Source organism: Amblyraja radiata, chromosome 31 (assembly GCF_010909765.2).
Source record: "Amblyraja radiata isolate CabotCenter1 chromosome 31, sAmbRad1.1.pri, whole genome shotgun sequence".
NCBI classification, from domain to species: domain Eukaryota; kingdom Metazoa; phylum Chordata; class Chondrichthyes; order Rajiformes; family Rajidae; genus Amblyraja; species Amblyraja radiata.
The window spans coordinates 11886065-11903199 of NC_045986.1; the positions used below are offsets into that span (position 1 = coordinate 11886065).

At 46.3% G+C, this 17135-nt stretch overlaps 1 protein-coding gene and 1 long non-coding RNA gene across 3 annotated transcripts in view; one reads left to right on the forward strand and one right to left on the reverse strand.

The window, feature by feature from the left end:
- Positions 1 to 14712, forward strand: part of eno1 (enolase 1) — a 55298-nt gene extending 40586 nt beyond the window's left edge. For both annotated transcript variants that reach the window (XM_033048511.1, XM_033048512.1), the window contains exons 8-12: positions 2371 to 2568; positions 6835 to 7036; positions 12206 to 12314; positions 13087 to 13145; positions 14414 to 14712. In XM_033048511.1, coding sequence (XP_032904402.1) covers positions 2371 to 2568; positions 6835 to 7036; positions 12206 to 12314; positions 13087 to 13145; positions 14414 to 14483 — 638 coding nt within the window. In that variant the 3' untranslated portion in view covers positions 14484 to 14712. The remainder of the gene's footprint in view (positions 1 to 2370; positions 2569 to 6834; positions 7037 to 12205; positions 12315 to 13086; positions 13146 to 14413) is intronic.
- LOC116990634 lies at positions 99 to 16415 on the reverse strand. Its single transcript, XR_004416585.1, has 3 exons — positions 16379 to 16415; positions 9051 to 9054; positions 99 to 109 (listed from the first exon to the last, which is right to left on the reverse strand). It is a non-coding gene; the product is annotated as an uncharacterized LOC116990634 (long non-coding RNA).
- Between the last annotated feature and the right edge of the window lie 720 nt (positions 16416 to 17135).

The following is a 17135-nucleotide window of genomic DNA, read 5'->3' on the forward strand; positions in this document are numbered from 1 at the left end:
CTTAGCTTGGCCATTAAGACCCGTTGTCCTGGCGTCGGCAGTGGGTCTGGGTTCATTAATCGTAGCTCGCTGTTGTATGGGTCACAACTGGTGGAGCAAGTGCTCCACACTTATTTACCTGCACGTGACTAACTTTGGACAAACGGTTCCTTGTAGCACAGGCGGAGGTAACTGCTAATTGATGAGGAATTGGCGATTTCGGGCAGCTTACCACTCAAAGTTTACAATGGTAATTTGCTCAAATAACAAAAAATGCTGTTAAATTAACAAAGTACTTGTAGGGTTGATGATTTTAACAATAAACAACAGTTCTTCATGGTAAAAGATGTCACCGGCTAATCTCCCGATCTTGGGTTGGGTGTCTCAATTTATGGAAACTTTAATTTAAAAACAAAAGCAAGGAAGCAAAATACCTCGGTAAATTGCCTCTTCCACTTAATTCCCAAAAGGTTGGGTTTGACAGCATTATTTTCTTTAAATGGTGGCAACAATGAGGTGGGAGATTGCAACCTTCACCTGTTTCGACGAATGCAATCAACCTGGCGTGCACCATCAAATAAGATCAAATAGAACAAGTTGTCCTGCAACTTTAGGCTGTGCACGCCATACACAAGAAGAAGTGGCAACAATGAAAATACATTCCAGGAAGGATTGTTTCTTTGCAAATAGTCCGAGATAAGAAAGTAACAGTTGTACATTTATTTTACAGTTGCATTTTCCCCCTTGAATTTGCAATTCTAGGTTAATCTATTCAAATGTGGAGATATCGCACTTGAGATCTGTCTACTGGCCAATCTCATGTATTTAAATATTAATCATGTGCGCAAGCGGGCAGTATAACAGCTACGAGGTATTATTACATATGGAATCCATTACAAATTGGCAGCTCCCATGGTTGACATTGCTTTTGACATCTTATAAAGTAACGCTCAATGTTATCCAAATATTAATCTCTTCAAAAGCTCTAAAATGGCTGCAAGGAACTGCAGATGCTGGTTTACAAAAATAGACACAAAGTGCTGGAGTAACTCGGCGGGTCAGGCAACATCTCTGGAGAACATGGATGGGTGATGTTTCTGGTTGAGTCCCTACTTCAGGTGGTATGATTGGGTCAATGGGGCTGACCAGATAGTTAGTTGCTTTGGTGCCTATTGACTAGTGATGGTATCTCTATCATGAGGTCATAAGGGATAGGAGTAGAATTAGGCCATTCGGCCCATCAAGTCTACTCCACAATTCAATCATGCCTGATCTATCTCTGCCTCCTAACACAATTTTCCTACCTTCTCCACATAACCTCTGTACTAATCAAGAATCTATCTATCTCTGCCTTAAAAACATCCACTGACTTGGCCTCCACAGCCTTCTGTGGCAAAGAATTCCACAGATTCACCACCCTTTGTCTAAATAAATATCTTCCAAAAAGAACGTCCGTTAATTCTGAGGCTATGACCTCCTACGTGACTCCTAGACTCTCCCACTGGTGGAAACATCCACTCTATCCAAGCCTTTCACTATTTTGTATGTATCAATGAGGTTCCCCCTATCATCTTCTTCTTTTGTGTGGCGTGCTCAGCCTAAAGTTGTTGGACAACTAGTTCTATTTGATCTTCCATTTGTGCACATCGAGTTGATTGCATTAGTCGAAACAGGGCAGACCACGTGAAGGTTGCAATCTGCCACCCCCGGTCCCCCCTATGTTCCACTGGTACTGAGCATAGTGACTGAATAACCTTCAGTAGACGGTACTTCCAGTGGAAGTCATGGGTTAATGGTCAAAGGTGCTTCATTGTCACATGTGCAAAGGCACAGTGAAATTCTTTTTTTGCATACAGTTCAGTAGAGTATTGCCATACCTAAGCACAGTCCCCGATTAGCCAAGCATCCAGAAACAGCCCACTGAGACCACGTGCAAGAGGCGGCAAGTTTTGGTGCCATTTTCCAAGTCCAGTCCATGCTCCAGGTCTTATGGAGCAGTACCCGATCCAGGCAAGCTCCAGGCTGCTGCAGGCCCTCCAGTCCTCGCCATCCTTGGACGTCTGGATCGTCCAGGGAACCAACATTCCTCTCCTCACCAGTCCATCGTTGTGCCCTGCGGGCGTCTCCAGGAGCTGACCTTGAGAACATGGATGGGGAACAAGGTCAGATCCCGGTTCCCTCCCCTACCGCCTTGCTCCTTGTATCCGTCAGCTCCGGTCTCGGGTTTCCCCCTACAGACTGTGGCCGAACGGGTCTCCTGTGTCCGTCCACCGGGTCAATGATTCGGAACTCCAGCCACCTCCCTGCCCTTTAGACATTTTCTGTGTGACTTAGCACGGTCAAGTTGGGACTATTTCTATGGCAACTTATATTTTGACTGTTCTCTTACAGCCCTGGATCTGCTGAAGTCGGCCATTGAGAAAGCGGGCTACACAGACAAGGTTGTGATCGGCATGGATATAGCAGCTTCCGAGTTCTATCGTGACGGGAAGTATGACCTGGATTTCAAATCCCCACCTAATCCAGAACGGAATGTCTCTTACGACAAGCTCATTGACCTTTACACATCTTTCACCAAAGATTACCCTGGTAAGAACATACTTGGTCATTCCTGGAGTGGGTGAAATGTTGCTGTTAAAACTATGTGGAGTCAATGGAGATGATGAAACTTCCCATGGGAGCTGGGAATAGGTGGCCATTTACCCTTTCATTCCTCTCTGCCTTTCAATCACACTCTGGGTAATGTGTGACTGGGACCTTGGTCTGGTTCCTCTGATGGGCGAGGAGAGGGGAGGGGTTGTTAGATGTTACCTAAAATTGGATACCTCAGTGATCACACAGTTGGGTTGTAAGCGAGCTGAGCAGAATACGGGGCGCTGTTCCTCCAGGGTGAGGATGTCATGTCCCGTCTGCCCTTGTGCTTTGCCCTTGTCAGCCCTTGCTGCAGCCTGTCCAAGTCCATTGCATCCTTCCCACAACTGCTCACTGCACATCAAGCATAGTGGAACGTGTTCAAGCGATACTAACCTTTGCCTAGCTTGGATTGGCAGACAAATGGTTTAGTAATACCCCAGTAATACTTGGCCAAGTGTATTGGTGCTAATGACTCATTTACAGCACCGTACAGTGGAATACCTGAACCCTTCAGTGGCGGTTTACACTCCCTCAAGCCTTATCGTGATATCTGCTTTGTAATCCCTTTGAGTTATTGTATCAGTTACAAGGATTTATTTTTATGCCTTCTTTATTAATTATTATGAGCTGGGGTGCTTACAACATTTAGAGTTGATTAACTGACTGAGGTTATCCAGAGGCAAAGCATTTGTGGCATGTATATCAAATGTAAATTAAGATTATAACATGAATAAAGGTTAATAATATGAATGCTTTTGAGCAATCAAAGGTCTGGTGTTTGTAGGTTAGAGTCACCATGCAATCACCGTGCCCGGGGGGAGTAGGGCTGGGGGAGCCTTGCTTGTTGGATTACTTAATTGATCCAAAACATGATCTTGATCATCTTGAGGCACATTTTTATCCAACAGCTGTAGAGCGAAGGAGGTTGATGTACATGACTCGGTAACGTGAGAAACATTGAAGATAGCCCTGGCTGTGGTTCAACATCTCTGCTGCAGAGTTAGATTACTCTGGAGAGATGGAGAGATACAGCATGGAAACAGGTGCTTCAGCCCACTGAATCCACCCTGACCATCAGCCAGCCACTAACACTAACTCGTTTTATTCTACCTACATTCCCAGCCGCTCCTCCTAAGATTCGACCACTCGCCTACGCACTTAATTTTTAAATTTTTCTATGGATGTACGGAAACTTAATTATTTCTTCTATGTAAAGCACTTTGGTTTCAACGTGAGTTGATTTAGACGTGCTATATAAATAAAACTTAGTTACTTACTTACTTAATTAATCAATCAATTAATCTACCAACCTACAGTCTTTGTGATTTGGGAGGAAACCGGAGCACCCAGAGGATTTCCACACAGTCACGGGGAGAACTTTAAACGCCACGCAGACAACGCCGTGGTCAGGATTGAACCTGGGTCTCTGAAGCTGAGAGGTGGCAACTCTACTAGTTGTGCTGCCCCTAAATGGTTCAACATTGTGCAAAGGGGGAGGGAGATGATTGAACATGATCCATTGGAGATGGAACGCAGGGAGCATGGGAACTGTCAATTCAATTATTTGCAGGCAATGGTTTGAGAGAAGGGAGTCACAAGAGACCACAGATGCTGTAATATGGAGAAAAAAACAAATAGTTTAGTAATACCCCAGTAATACTTGGCCAAGTGTATTGGTGCTAATGACTCATTTACAGCATCGTACAGTGGAATACCTGAACCCTTCAGTGGCGGTTTACACTCCCTCAAGCCTTATCGTGATATCTGCTTTGTAATCCCTTTGAGTTATTGTATCAGTTACAAGGATTAATTTTTATGCCTTCTTTATTAATTATTATGAGCTGGGGTGCTCTTGGAACTTAGCAGGTTAGACAATTTATGGGCGGCACAGTGATACAGTTAGTAAATTATTGCCTCTCAGTGCCAGAGACCTGGGTTTGATCATGACCTCGGGTGCTGTTTGTGCGAAGTTTGCAAGTTCTTCGTGACCATTTGGGTTTCCTCCAGGTGCTCCGGTTTCCTCCCAAATCCCAAAGATGTACGAGTTTGTAGTTAATTGGCCTCTGTAAACTGCTCCTGGTGTGTAGGTAGTGCATGCGAACGTGGGATAATGTAGAACTAGTGTGAGCGGGTGATCGATGGTTGGCATGAACTTGGTGGGCCAAAGAGTCTGTTTCCGTGCTGTATCTCTAAACTAAAATCTGACAATGTGCACTTTAACCACATTGTGATTTTTTTCCTCATACATATATAACATATAACATATAACAATTACAGCACGGAAACAGGCCATCTCGACCCCTCTAGTCCGTGCCGAACACATAATCTCCCCTAGTCCCATATACCTGCGCTCAGACCATAACCCTCCATTCCTTTCCCATCCATATAACTATCCAATTTATTTTTAAATGATAAAAACGAACCTGCCTCCACCACCTTCACTGGAAGCTCATTCCACACAGCTACCACTCTCTGAGTAAAGAAGTTCCCCCTCATGTTACCCCTAAACTTCAGTCCCTTAATTCTCAAGTCATGTCCCCTTGTTTGAATCTTCCCTACTCTCAGTGGGAAAAGCTTTTCCACGTCAACTCTGTCTATCCCTCTCATCATTTTAAAAACCTCTATCAAGTCCCCCCTTAACCTTCTGCGCTCCAAAGAATAAAGCCCTAACTTGTTCAACCTTTCTCTGTAACTTAGTTGCTGAAACCCAGGCAACATTCTCAAATTGTGGAGTACAGAGGCAAATAAATAAATGGTGGGTCTTTGTCCCAAACATTATGGCGAGCACTGGAGATAAAGGGAATGGGAGAAAACGTGGCAAATAGTTTTCGAAGTAGTAAAGTGTGATATCATTTTTTTTGCGTGGGGGGGGCGGTTGCAAAAGGAGGACTATTATTCATACAGTGGAGCAGAAAATGATCTGGGTGTTCTGTGTACGAGGCATAATGTAGGTGCAGCAAGTGATTGAGACAACAAATTGCACATTGGCCTTTATTGATGAGAAGAGGGAGGGAGGGACAAGTTTTAAAATAGGAAGTCTGGTTACAATTGTACAGTTGGGACCTTTATCACGGGGTGGCAATGTCAAAGGTTGAAGGGCACAGCTTGAAGGTGAGAGAGGAAAACTTTAAAGGAGATGTGTGGGGCAAGCTTTGTGTACACAGGGTGGTGGGTGCCTGGAATGTATAGCCAGGGATGGTGGTGGAGGCAGATACAGCTGTGGCATTTAAGAGGCTTTTAGACAGGCACATGGATATGGAGGGATATGGATCCTGTGCAGGCCGATGAGGTTAGTTTAACTTTGAATTATGTTCAGTGCAGACATTGGGCCAAAGGACCTGTTCCTGTGTTGTACTGTTCTATGTACTGAAGATGCCACTGTGTGAAAGCCCTGTCCCACGGTACGAGTTCATTCCAAGAGCTCTCCCGAGTTTGCCCTGATTCGAACTCGGAGATTTACGGTAATGGCCACTCGTCGGTACTCGGGGCTCTCGTGGACATTTTTCATCATGTTGAAAAATCTTCACGAGTCTTCCCGCGATTACCTGCCGTTAGCGAGTCTTCCCGAATACCTGCCGTTAGCGCTAAGAGACGTCGCCGAGCTTCGACGTACCTTATTTTTTTTTTAACTAGGGAGAGCTCTTGGAATGAACTCGTACCATGGGACAGGGCTTTGAGTCTTTCACTCCTTCCCCAACAGCCCAAGACGGCATTCTCACCAAACAGGGGATTCAAAACTATTTTTGTGGCCAGTTAGGATGTGCAATAAATATTTACATTGGCCCCTTCGGCCCATCGAGTCCGCGCCGGGCAGCGATCACCCCTTACACTAGCACTATCCTACACACTAGGGATAATTTACCAAAGCCAATTAACCTACAAACCTGCACTTCTTTGGAGTGTAGGAGGAAACCGGAGCACCCGGAGAAAACCCATGCGGTCACAGGGAGAACGTACAAACTCCGTACAGACAGCACCCGTGGTCAGGGTCGAACCCGGATCTCTGACCCTGTAATCCAGCAACTCTGCTGCTGTTATGTTTTCCCCCCCCAAAGATTGCAACAACAAAAGCAATCACCATTCACCTTGCCCTGTTTTCTCTCAGAGGAGAGAGTAAGGAAATGACCAATTGAACTGGAGGGAAGTCCACCAATAGGTGACTTGATGGGTTGAATGGCATGTTGTTGCTACTTGCATTTTTCTTGTTGTTCATCCTTCCAGTTGTCTCCATTGAGGATCCTTTCGACCAAGATGACTGGGAAGCCTGGAAGAAGTTTACAGCCAACACTGATATCCAAGTGGTGGGAGATGACCTGACTGTGACTAATCCCACTCGCATTACCAAAGCAGTGCAGGAGAAAGCCTGCAACTGTCTGCTGCTCAAAGTCAACCAGATCGGTACCGTGACCGAGTCCATTGAAGCGTGAGTCCATCTCCTGTGTATATAAAAACGTTGTGCACTTGTATAAAGTCTGAAAGGTAGGCGAACCGCCGCTCACATCTGTCCGGAGCATGATTGAGCAAAATTGATGCATATGGTGGCAGTGGATCAATTACCAGGCTGAGAGGCTGAATTAGACACCAATGATGGAGATTCCAGCTTTGTAGTTCATGTCTCCAGTGCACTTCAGCTCACCGAGTCCATGCCAACCATCAAACGCTTATTTCCACTAATCCAACATTAATACCTTTTATAATCTCCCCACATTTTTCATCCACTGCCTGCAAATTCTACCACTTGCCTACACTTTTAGAGCAATTTACCGTTGCCAATCTGCAGGTCTTTGCGATGGGGGGAGACCAGAGCACCAGGAGGAAGCCCACGCGGTCACAGAAATAAGGTGCAAATAGTCAATAGACAATGGGTGCAGGAGTAGGCCATTTGGCCCTTCGAGCCAGCACCGCAATTCAAAGTGATCATGGCTGATCATCCCCAATCAGTACCCCGTTCCTGCCTTCTCCCCATATCCCCTGACTCCGCTATTTTTAAGGGCCCTATCTAGCTCTCTCTTGAAAGGATCCAGAGAACCTGCCTCCACTGTCCTCTGAGGCAGAGAATTCCACAGAGTCGGCTCCGGGTGTCAGGATTGACCCTGGAACTCTAGTCAAGTTTCCATCCGTTACGTCCCACTGGCTCACTGGGGATTTAATATAGAGTAATAAATAGGCATGACTTTTTTTTAAAAAGCTAATACAATCATGAAACTACTAAAACCCATCTAGTTCACCAATGTCCTCCGGGGGAAGGAATTTGCTGTCCTGCCCAGCTTCATGTACCTGAGACTTCAGCCGCACAATGGAATTAACGCATAACTACCTCGTCGGTTTAAGGATGAATTGGGATGACCAATACATGTGACATCTACTCATGGTAAATTACAATAAATTCACAATATTTCCACAAGAAGCACACCGCTGCTGCCTAACATCAATGAATCTCATTGGGAAAGATTCCACTGCTTTTGTTTGCCTTGTTGAAGTAATTTGTCAGGATTTAATTTTGTCTGCCAGAGGCTGTTCTTCATTGGAAGTGTTAAAAATTAGTCAGCATCTGGTGCTAAAGGATATGTTACGGTAGGAGCAAATATTTAAAAAAGCAACGTGCAGATATCCACCTCAAATATTAAACACTTTGTATTGAATGTTAAGTTATATTTTCTTTAATTCTCTGGACATTCAACAAAGATGGAGCCTTTTTGTCCCAAGCATCTAATCCCACCTTTCAGCTTTCTCTTGGAAACATCATTGAGTCATACAGCCCTCGTATACAGAACAGGCTCTTCATCCCAACTCTTCCATGCTGACCAAGAGGCCATCTTCCTTCGCTCCATAGATGCTGCTGCACCCGCTGAGTTTCTCCAGCATTTTTGTGGCCCATCTACACATTTGGCTTCTAAACATTATTCCCATCCAAATGTTGTCTTAGTACCTGCCTCGACCACCACCTCTGGCAGCTCGTTCCATATACCGACCACCTCTGTGTGGAAAAAACTTTCACATGGAGATCCCTTTTAAATCTTTTCCCTTTCAACTTGAATCTGAATCAATATGAAATATAGACAGGAAATGCTGGAAGCACTCTGTGGCTCAGGCAGCATCTATGGAAAGAAAAGCAGTAAACATTTCACCCCTACATCACAACCAAGTGGTGGGGGTCTGTCAACAGTTGGAACATTTTATTTTGTGAAGCACATTAGTGTGGAATTGTCCAAGGAACAGCTTTAATAATTAACTCTTATTGTGATACATTCAGCTCAAATTGTTCCATATTGACTATATTGGCGGTCTGTTACACTTTCCTTGATCTGGTGTAGTTCGATAAACCTTTGATGTTAATCCCATTGAACGGTTACTATTGACCTGTCCTTGTGTTTGCCCGAGCCTCTGCTTCAGATAATTGCATTTAGTGCAAGTAATCTTCCTAGTTCTCTCAAGACCAAACTAAATATTTGAACAAGAATTGACCTGCTTAGCCTAACTTCACCTCCTCCCCTTGTACAGTATCTCGGGTTAGGTTGCAACGCAAGTTATGTACAGTCTGACATTGCCCTGTGTATCCATGGCAGCCCAAGGTTAGAAATAAACTCCTGGCAGGGGCCAGACGTATCAAATGTTGAGGAGACTGCCAGATCTCTGTCCGCTCCATAGATTGCAACACTGCCCAACTGAGCTGGGAGTGTATAGGATCAGTGGTAGAGATGTGGCTGGGATAATTGGTCACGTCAGGAGATCGGTTTTCCTGCCTGTTTCTGTAACTGAAGTATTGTGTAACGTTTCGACCCTTCTTCAGACCATGAGTTACCCTTCTTCAGACTGAGTTACTCCAGCTTTTTGTGTCTATCTTCGGTTTAAACCAGCATCTGCAGTTCTTTCCTACACGGAAGAACTGGGCACCTGCTGCTGATGAAGTGCACGCTGACACCATCTGGTGGTTGCGGTGGTCACTGCAAACAGGATGCCGGGCAGCTACTCGACTGCAGAAAGCTCTGGGGTGGAGTGATGACACAAATTGGAATCCAGCTTCCAGTTACAATTATAGAATGTAAAAACAGTATAGAATAGGAGCAGGCCTTTCGGCCCACAATGTTTGTGCCGAACATGATGCCAAGTTAAACCAATCTCATCTGCCTGTAAATCGGGTTGTCGGCAACCTACGGCCCCCGGGGCCGAATGCGGCCCGTAACCCAAAATCATCCGGCCCGCAGGCATATTTTTAAATCCGGCCCGCAGACTTCCGTCATCTCCAGTACCTCCCGAGGTCGCGGTGACGCAAGGAGGCCTGCGCTGGTGGCCGCAATGGCGGAGGAGCGTCGAGATCTGGCTGTACCGCTTCCTGCGCAAAGCCGCCGGCACGGCCGCGCATCTTCTGTGTCTGGGCTTCACTGTCGGGATCGGGGTTGTCAATAGGCCAGGGCCGAGTGAGTGTGAGTATTTGAGCCAACGCCTTCAGGACAGAGTCAAGGCAATGGTCCATAGGTACACCATGTTGATGAACACCCGTAACTAGGGGCCAGTGCTCCGGGTGGCGTCCTCGAATGGGCGGGATCCATGTCTACACGTGATAGATGTGGCCCGCCATCCGCTCACAGATATGCGTCCCGGCCCCTTGGCAGACCAAGGTTGCCGACTCCTGCTGTAAATGATCCATAGCCTCTATTCCTTGCACTTCCATGTGCCTATCTAAACGCCTCTTAAATGCCACTATCTATCTGCCCCCACCACCACCAGCCCCCCCCCCTCCCCCGGCAATGCTTCCCAGGCCCCACCACTCTATCTCATTTTAAACTTTATAACTTTAACTCTAAATAATACTCCATTAAACTTTCCCCCTCTCACCTAATAGCTATGCCCTCAGGTGTATGACCTTTCCACCCTGGGATAAAGGTTCTGACTGTCTACCCTATCTATGCCCCTCATGTTTTATCAAACACATACGTTATATACTTCTATCAATTGCTAACAAAGCAAATTCTTGACATGTTGAGAAAAGACTCGGGTGTTGATGCCTTCTGCAGTTAGGAAAATGCTTCGAACTCAGGTGAGGAAACTGCAGTCTCGTGTGTCTCTGTTTGTGTGCTCTGGTGCTGTGTGAGTTGAGTTAGTAACTTTTGTGGAGCAGGAAGAGTTTGAGTGTTTGACTTTACAATGCAGAAGGAGGCCATTTGGCCCATCCCGTCTACGATGGTTGAAAGAACGGCCCAGTCTAAACCTGCCTTCCACCACTCACCCCACAGCCCTGCGGGTACCTGCTCCTCCAGTACAGTAGAACACAAAACAATACAGCAAAGGAATAGGTCCTTCGGCCCACAATGTCCGTGCTGAACATGGGATCAAGTTAAACCTATCTCCTCTGTCTGTACATGGTCCATATCCCTCCATTCCCTACATATACCTGTGGCTATCTAATAGTCTGTTAACATCACTATCATATCTGCCTCCACCACCACATCTGGCAGCACGTTCCAGGCACTCACCATCCTTGTGTAAAAAAAAATCTTACCCCCACATCTCCTTTAAACTTTGCTCCTCTTACCTTATAGCCCTCTTGTCTTTGGAAGTGGTTTAGACTGTCTGCCCTGTCTATATCTCTCTCATAAATGTACAATCTTCTATCAGGTCTCCTTTCAGTGGTGAGGAGGATTTTGCTTCTGCCACACTTTGAGGCAGTGTGTTCCAGATTCCTTCCACTTGTATTGGTGATTTTCCTCACCTCTCCCTTAAACCTTCCACTGGCATGGTTTGGGAACAGCTCCATCCGAGACCGCAAGAAACTGCAGAGTTGTGGACATAGCCCGGACCATCACGCGAACCAACTTCCCTTCCCATGAACTTCATCTGCACTTCACGCTGCCTCGGCAAGGCCACCAGTCATAATCAATGTCAAGTCTCACCCGCTTCTCCCCTCTCCATACAGGGAAGAGGTGCAGAAGTGTGAAAACGCACACCTCCAGTTTCAGGGACAGTTTCGTCCCAGCTGTTATCAGGCACTTGAACCATCCTATTACCAATTAGGGACAGGTCCTGACCTACCCCTATCTCATTGGAGACGCTCGGACTATCTTTAATTGGACTTTACTGGGCTTTATCTTGCACTAGATGTTATTCCCTATATCCTGTACATGTACACTGTGGAAGGCTTGATTGTAATCAAGTACAGTCTTTTCTCTGGATTTACGGCAGCATGTTGGCGCAGCAGTAGAGTTGCTGCCTTTCAGCGCCAGAGACCCGGGTTCAATCCTGACTATGGTGCCTGTTTGTACGGAGCGATCACCCTGTATACTAGCACTACCCTACACACCAGGGACAATTTTTATGATTTACAGAAGCCAATTAACTTAGACCTGCACTACTTTGGGAGGAAACCGGAGCACCCGGAGAAAACCCACACGGCCACAAGGAGAACGTACAAACTCTGTACAGACGGCACCCATGGTCAGGATCGAACCTGGGTCTCTGGCGCTGTAAGGCAGCAACTCTATCGCTGTGCCATTGTGCCACCCCTATCTCCATTGCCAGAGTGAATAATTTGAGAGTGAATAATTGCCGTGAAGTTTGTTTATTCATCTTTAAACTCTTTATTGGTCTTCCCCAGTTGTAAGATGGCGCAGAACAATGGATGGGGAGTGATGGTGAGCCACCGTTCCGGTGAAACTGAGGACACTTTCATCGCTGACCTGGTGGTGGGGCTGTGCACTGGTCAGGTAAGACAAGGGTCATTCATGGCTAATCTTTCAGCTGAGCGTGGATTTTAATCGAGATGGATATTTTTAAGGCAGAGATAGATGGATTTGTGATTAGTACGGGTGACAGGAGTTACGGGGAGAAGGCAGGAGAATCGGGTTAGGAGGGAGAGGTAGATCAGCCATGATCGAATGGCGGAGTAGACTTGATGGGTCGAATGGCCTAAGTCTGCTCCTATCACTTATGGCCTTATTTAAGACTGCAACATTTAAAATCTGCTTTAGCTTGATGTGCAAATCCTCAAAGTGGTGGATGAGATGATTATGATTTGACACTCTGATGTGACTCGCATTTAAGTGTGTAGATCTGCATGCTTAAAGCTTACAGGCTGGAAAATAGATTAGTTTTCTTGCCCTCAGCGGTGATCAAGGGATCTGGTGGGTGATAGCTGACACTCTCAGACTGCCGAATCTGTGCTCTGGCACTGCCGATGATTAGTGGGCGGGGGGGGAATATAGAACAGTACAGCACTGGTCCCACAGTGTCCGTGACCAACATGATGCCAAGTTAAACTAAACTCAGTCTCCACGTGATCCTTGACCCTCCAGGCTCCCACCCCCAACCCCCATGTGTAAAATCCTGTCTGCACATCTCCGTTAAACTTTCTCTCTCTGACTTTATAGTCTTGCACAAGCTTCACATACCATATCCGATTTCCTAGGCACACTTTCTGAGAATTAATCTTTTTGTTATAAATGAAACTAAAAATTCACTCTTGTAATCTGTTTTCAGATTAAGACGGGAGCTCCGTGTAGATCTGAACGCTTGGCCAAGTACAACCAGATATTGAGGTAATCAATTCACAAACATATTGTTTATTGGCACCGCTTATTTATGAACACAGTCTGTACGTGGACATTGGAACATTGAATGCATTGGGTTGAACTCCACAGGCAAAGCCGGCAATCATAAACCACCCTTAATCTCAGTGGGCGATGGATTCAGCGGGCAGTTAAATACCAGCCACTGTGGTAGGGGGTTTGGAGTCTCCTCGCAGGTTATGGGTGGCAAATATACAGCTGGTAGAGCTGCTGACTTACAGCACCAGAGACACAGGTTCGATCCTGAACATGGGTGCTGTCTGTGTGGAGTTTGCACGGACTCCCTCTGACCCCGTGGGTTTCCTCCCATACCCGATAGATGTGGAGGTTTGTAAGTTAATCGGCCCTCAGTAAATTGGCCCCCAGTGTGTAGGGAGTAGATGTGAAAGTGGAAAAACATAGAACTAGTGTGAACGGGTGTTGGATTTGGGCACGGGCTCAGTGTTTCCGTGCTGTATCTTCCAATGATCAGCATTCATATTAAACGACCATTCTGATTCCAGGTTAATTTAATTTTAATTTTAGTTGAATTTATATTCTCTTAGTATTTTCTCTTGTGAGTTGAACAGTGTGTCTGGCTCAGTAATCTCTGGATGTTTGTTTAGCGACCTAATCACATTATAATGAAGCCATATTGAAGCATCAATAACCAAATATTTACAATTGGAAGTAGTTGAGTTCAATGTAGTCGTTCTGGGTGGGGAATGGATGTCAGCATAAGGCACCCTGTGTCATACCCGACTTTTATTGAGTGATTAACTACGGGCTGCACAGTGGCGCAGCGGTAGAGTTGCTGCCTCACAGCGCCAGAGACCCTGGAGGAAACCCACGCGGTCACGGGAAAAATGTGCAAACTCCGTAAAGACAGCCCCCCAAGTCAGGATCGAACACGGGTCTCTGGCGCTGTGAGGCAGCAACTCTACCGCTGCGCCATTAAGCTGCACGCAATTAACCTTTCAATAAAAGTCGCGTATATCACAGGGTGCCTTATGCTGTGCGGCAGTAACTTTACAGCTGTGCCACTGTTCCGCCCTGAAATAAAACTTCATAAAATCCTATTGTTTCATAGACATATTTACTGATATTAGTTCAATTGCCACTTGATTGGGTTTTATCGAGGACCTCTTTGGTCTTTAACAGCGTGAGCATCTCCCCAGTGTGTTCTGCCCACAGTGACTGGATCGCCTGGGTTTGAGGTGCAACATATTAATGCCTTGTTTTAACACTTCCGTCCACAGAATTGAAGAGGAGCTCGGGCAGAAAGCTTGTTTCGCTGGCAGGAAATTCAGGAACCCTCTTGGCAAATAAAGCAGACGGCGCATTGATTGAAAGAAACAGCGACTAAATCCATCGTCGGTCCCGTGTTTAGACTAGCTTTTCCCTCTCTGCCCCTCCTGAACCAGCAGAATTGCCCGCCGTCTTTGTGCTGTCACTGACACAGAATGATAATTGTACCCGAGGAAAGGCAATGTGTCAGGCTGTTGTGATGTGTGTTCTTTCCTCTGGAGAATAATAAATGCAAGGCATAAACTCATGACGTCTGTTTGCCCAAAAGATTATTTATCCATTAAGACCACAACACAACAAGGGTTTGGACAGGCTAGATGCAGGAAGATTATTCCCGATGTTGGGGAAGTCCAGAACTAGGGGGTCACAGTTTAAGGATAAGAGGGAAGTCTTTTAGGACCGAGATGAGAAAATATTTTTTTACACAGAGAATGGTGAAGCTGTGGAATTCTCTGCCACAGAAGGTAGTTGAGGCCAGTCCATTGGCTATATTTAAGAGGGAGTCAGATGTGGCCCTTGTGGTTAAAGGGATCAGGGGGTATGGAGAGAAGGCAGGGATGGGATACTGAGTTGGATGATCAGCCATGATCATATCGAATGGCCTACTCCTGCACCTATTTTCTATGTTTCTATGTAACACCTCTGATGTCTTGAGTGATATCCTTGTGATGCGGTTAGTTTTGCGTTGCTCCCTTAATGAGCTATCAAAATACAGTCCTACCTCACCTCCTAGAACATGGAACTGGCCATCGCAGGAATAGATCTTTTGCCCACAATGTCCATGCTGAACATGATCCCAATCTCCTCTGCCAGCATACGATCCATGCCCCTCCATTCTGTGCATATACATGCGCCCATCTACAAGCCTCTTAATTACCCCTGTGCTGTAGATCACCTAAATGGGGGGAGGTCTTCATGGAAGATGTAGTGCACAGAATGACCATGAGCAATGAGAATGCCCATGACCAATTTCAGGTGCTCGTTGAAGTTGGATTTTATGACCTGATAGATCACCAGAAAGGTGAAGGGATGTGAGTGTTGAGTCGAACTTCACCCCAGTTGCCGTCCCAGCAGAAACGACCATCTCAACGTGTGTGAGAAATGGTTGCTTGGGCCAAATGCCCGGTATGAAGCCTGTATCCCAAATGTCCACTCTCTGGAGAGCAGATGATCCTGTGGCTTCAGGTGAGCCCGTGAGTGTAGGTGCCAACTTCCTCGACAGCGGTGCCATTCCTCCACTCTCCCCACTCGCCTCCAATGGTTCTGTAAATTATATATATCTTTTGAGATATAGGGTGGAAACGGGCCCACCGAGTCCGCGCCGACCAGCGACCACCCCTCCCCCCCCCCCCCCCTGTGCACTAGCACTATCCTACGCACTAGGGACAATTTACAGAAGCCAATTAACCTACAAACCTGTAAGTCTTTAGAGTGTGGGAGGAAACTACCAGGAGAAAGCCCACACGGTCACCGGGAGAATGTGCAAACTCCACACAGACAGCAACTCTACTGCTGCGCCACTGTGCCTCATTGTTATCTTCCCTCAGTTGTCTTGACTCCGATTTCACTGATGTTACAGGCAGTGAGTTCTAAACCATCACCGCTCAGATTGCTTGGAATCAGAAACAGGCTACCTGGAAGCATTTGAATCACCAAGGCATAGAAAGCTCCAGACCAGAAGTTGGTAAATGGCACTGATGCAAGTAAGTAGGTATGGACGTGGTGGACTGAAGGGCCAGGTTCTGCACTGTGCCACCTTATGGCAATGACACTGATTTTTAGAAAGGAGACAACAAGGAACTGCAGACACGGAAATCTTGAGCACAGCACAACAGTGCTGGAGGAATCAGCAGGTCAGGCAGCATCTGCGGAAGGAATGGAGAGATGACATGGACTGCGGTCAGTAAGCAATACACCCAACAAGACACGAGACTGAAGATGCTGTAATCATGAGCAAAAGGCAGTGTTGGATGAACTCGTGATTCTGAAGAATGGTCATGACGCTCAAAGTCCTCTGCCTATTCCCTCCGCAGATGCTGTCCAGTAATGTTCTGACCTTTGCTTTTCCCCCCTGTACTTTTCCTCTTTGATTTAATTCTGTGTCTGCCTGCTCCTAGATCCATCCACTGCCAACAACAGCCTTAATGTCTTGAAGTTCCTTTTGACCTTATTTGCTGCAGGAGAGAATGTCCCCAACATCTCCAGTGGGGGCCATTGTAGCTGGAATCTCTGGTCAGCAAGGTTCGGCTGTAGAGTCCCACAGTAAGGAAACTGGCCCTTCAGCCCATTGAGTGCTGACCATCAATATCCCATTCACACCAAACATACACTAATCCCATTTTACTCTCCTCAAAGTCCAGAACCAGGGACCACAGTCAATTAGAATAAAGGGGGCCATTTAAGACTGAGAAAAAAACTTTTTCTCCCAGAGAGTTGCGTATTTGTGGAATTCACTGCCACAGAGGGCAGTTGAGGCCAAGTCACTGGATGGATTTAAGAGAGAGTTAGATAGAGCTCTAGGGGCTGGTGGAATCAAGGGATATGGGGAGAAGGCAGGCACGGGTTATTGATTGGGGACGATCAGCCATGATCACAATGAATGGTATAACTGGCTCGAAGGGCCGAATGGCCTGCACCTATTTTCTATGTTTCTATGTAATGCTGTTGGTTTCC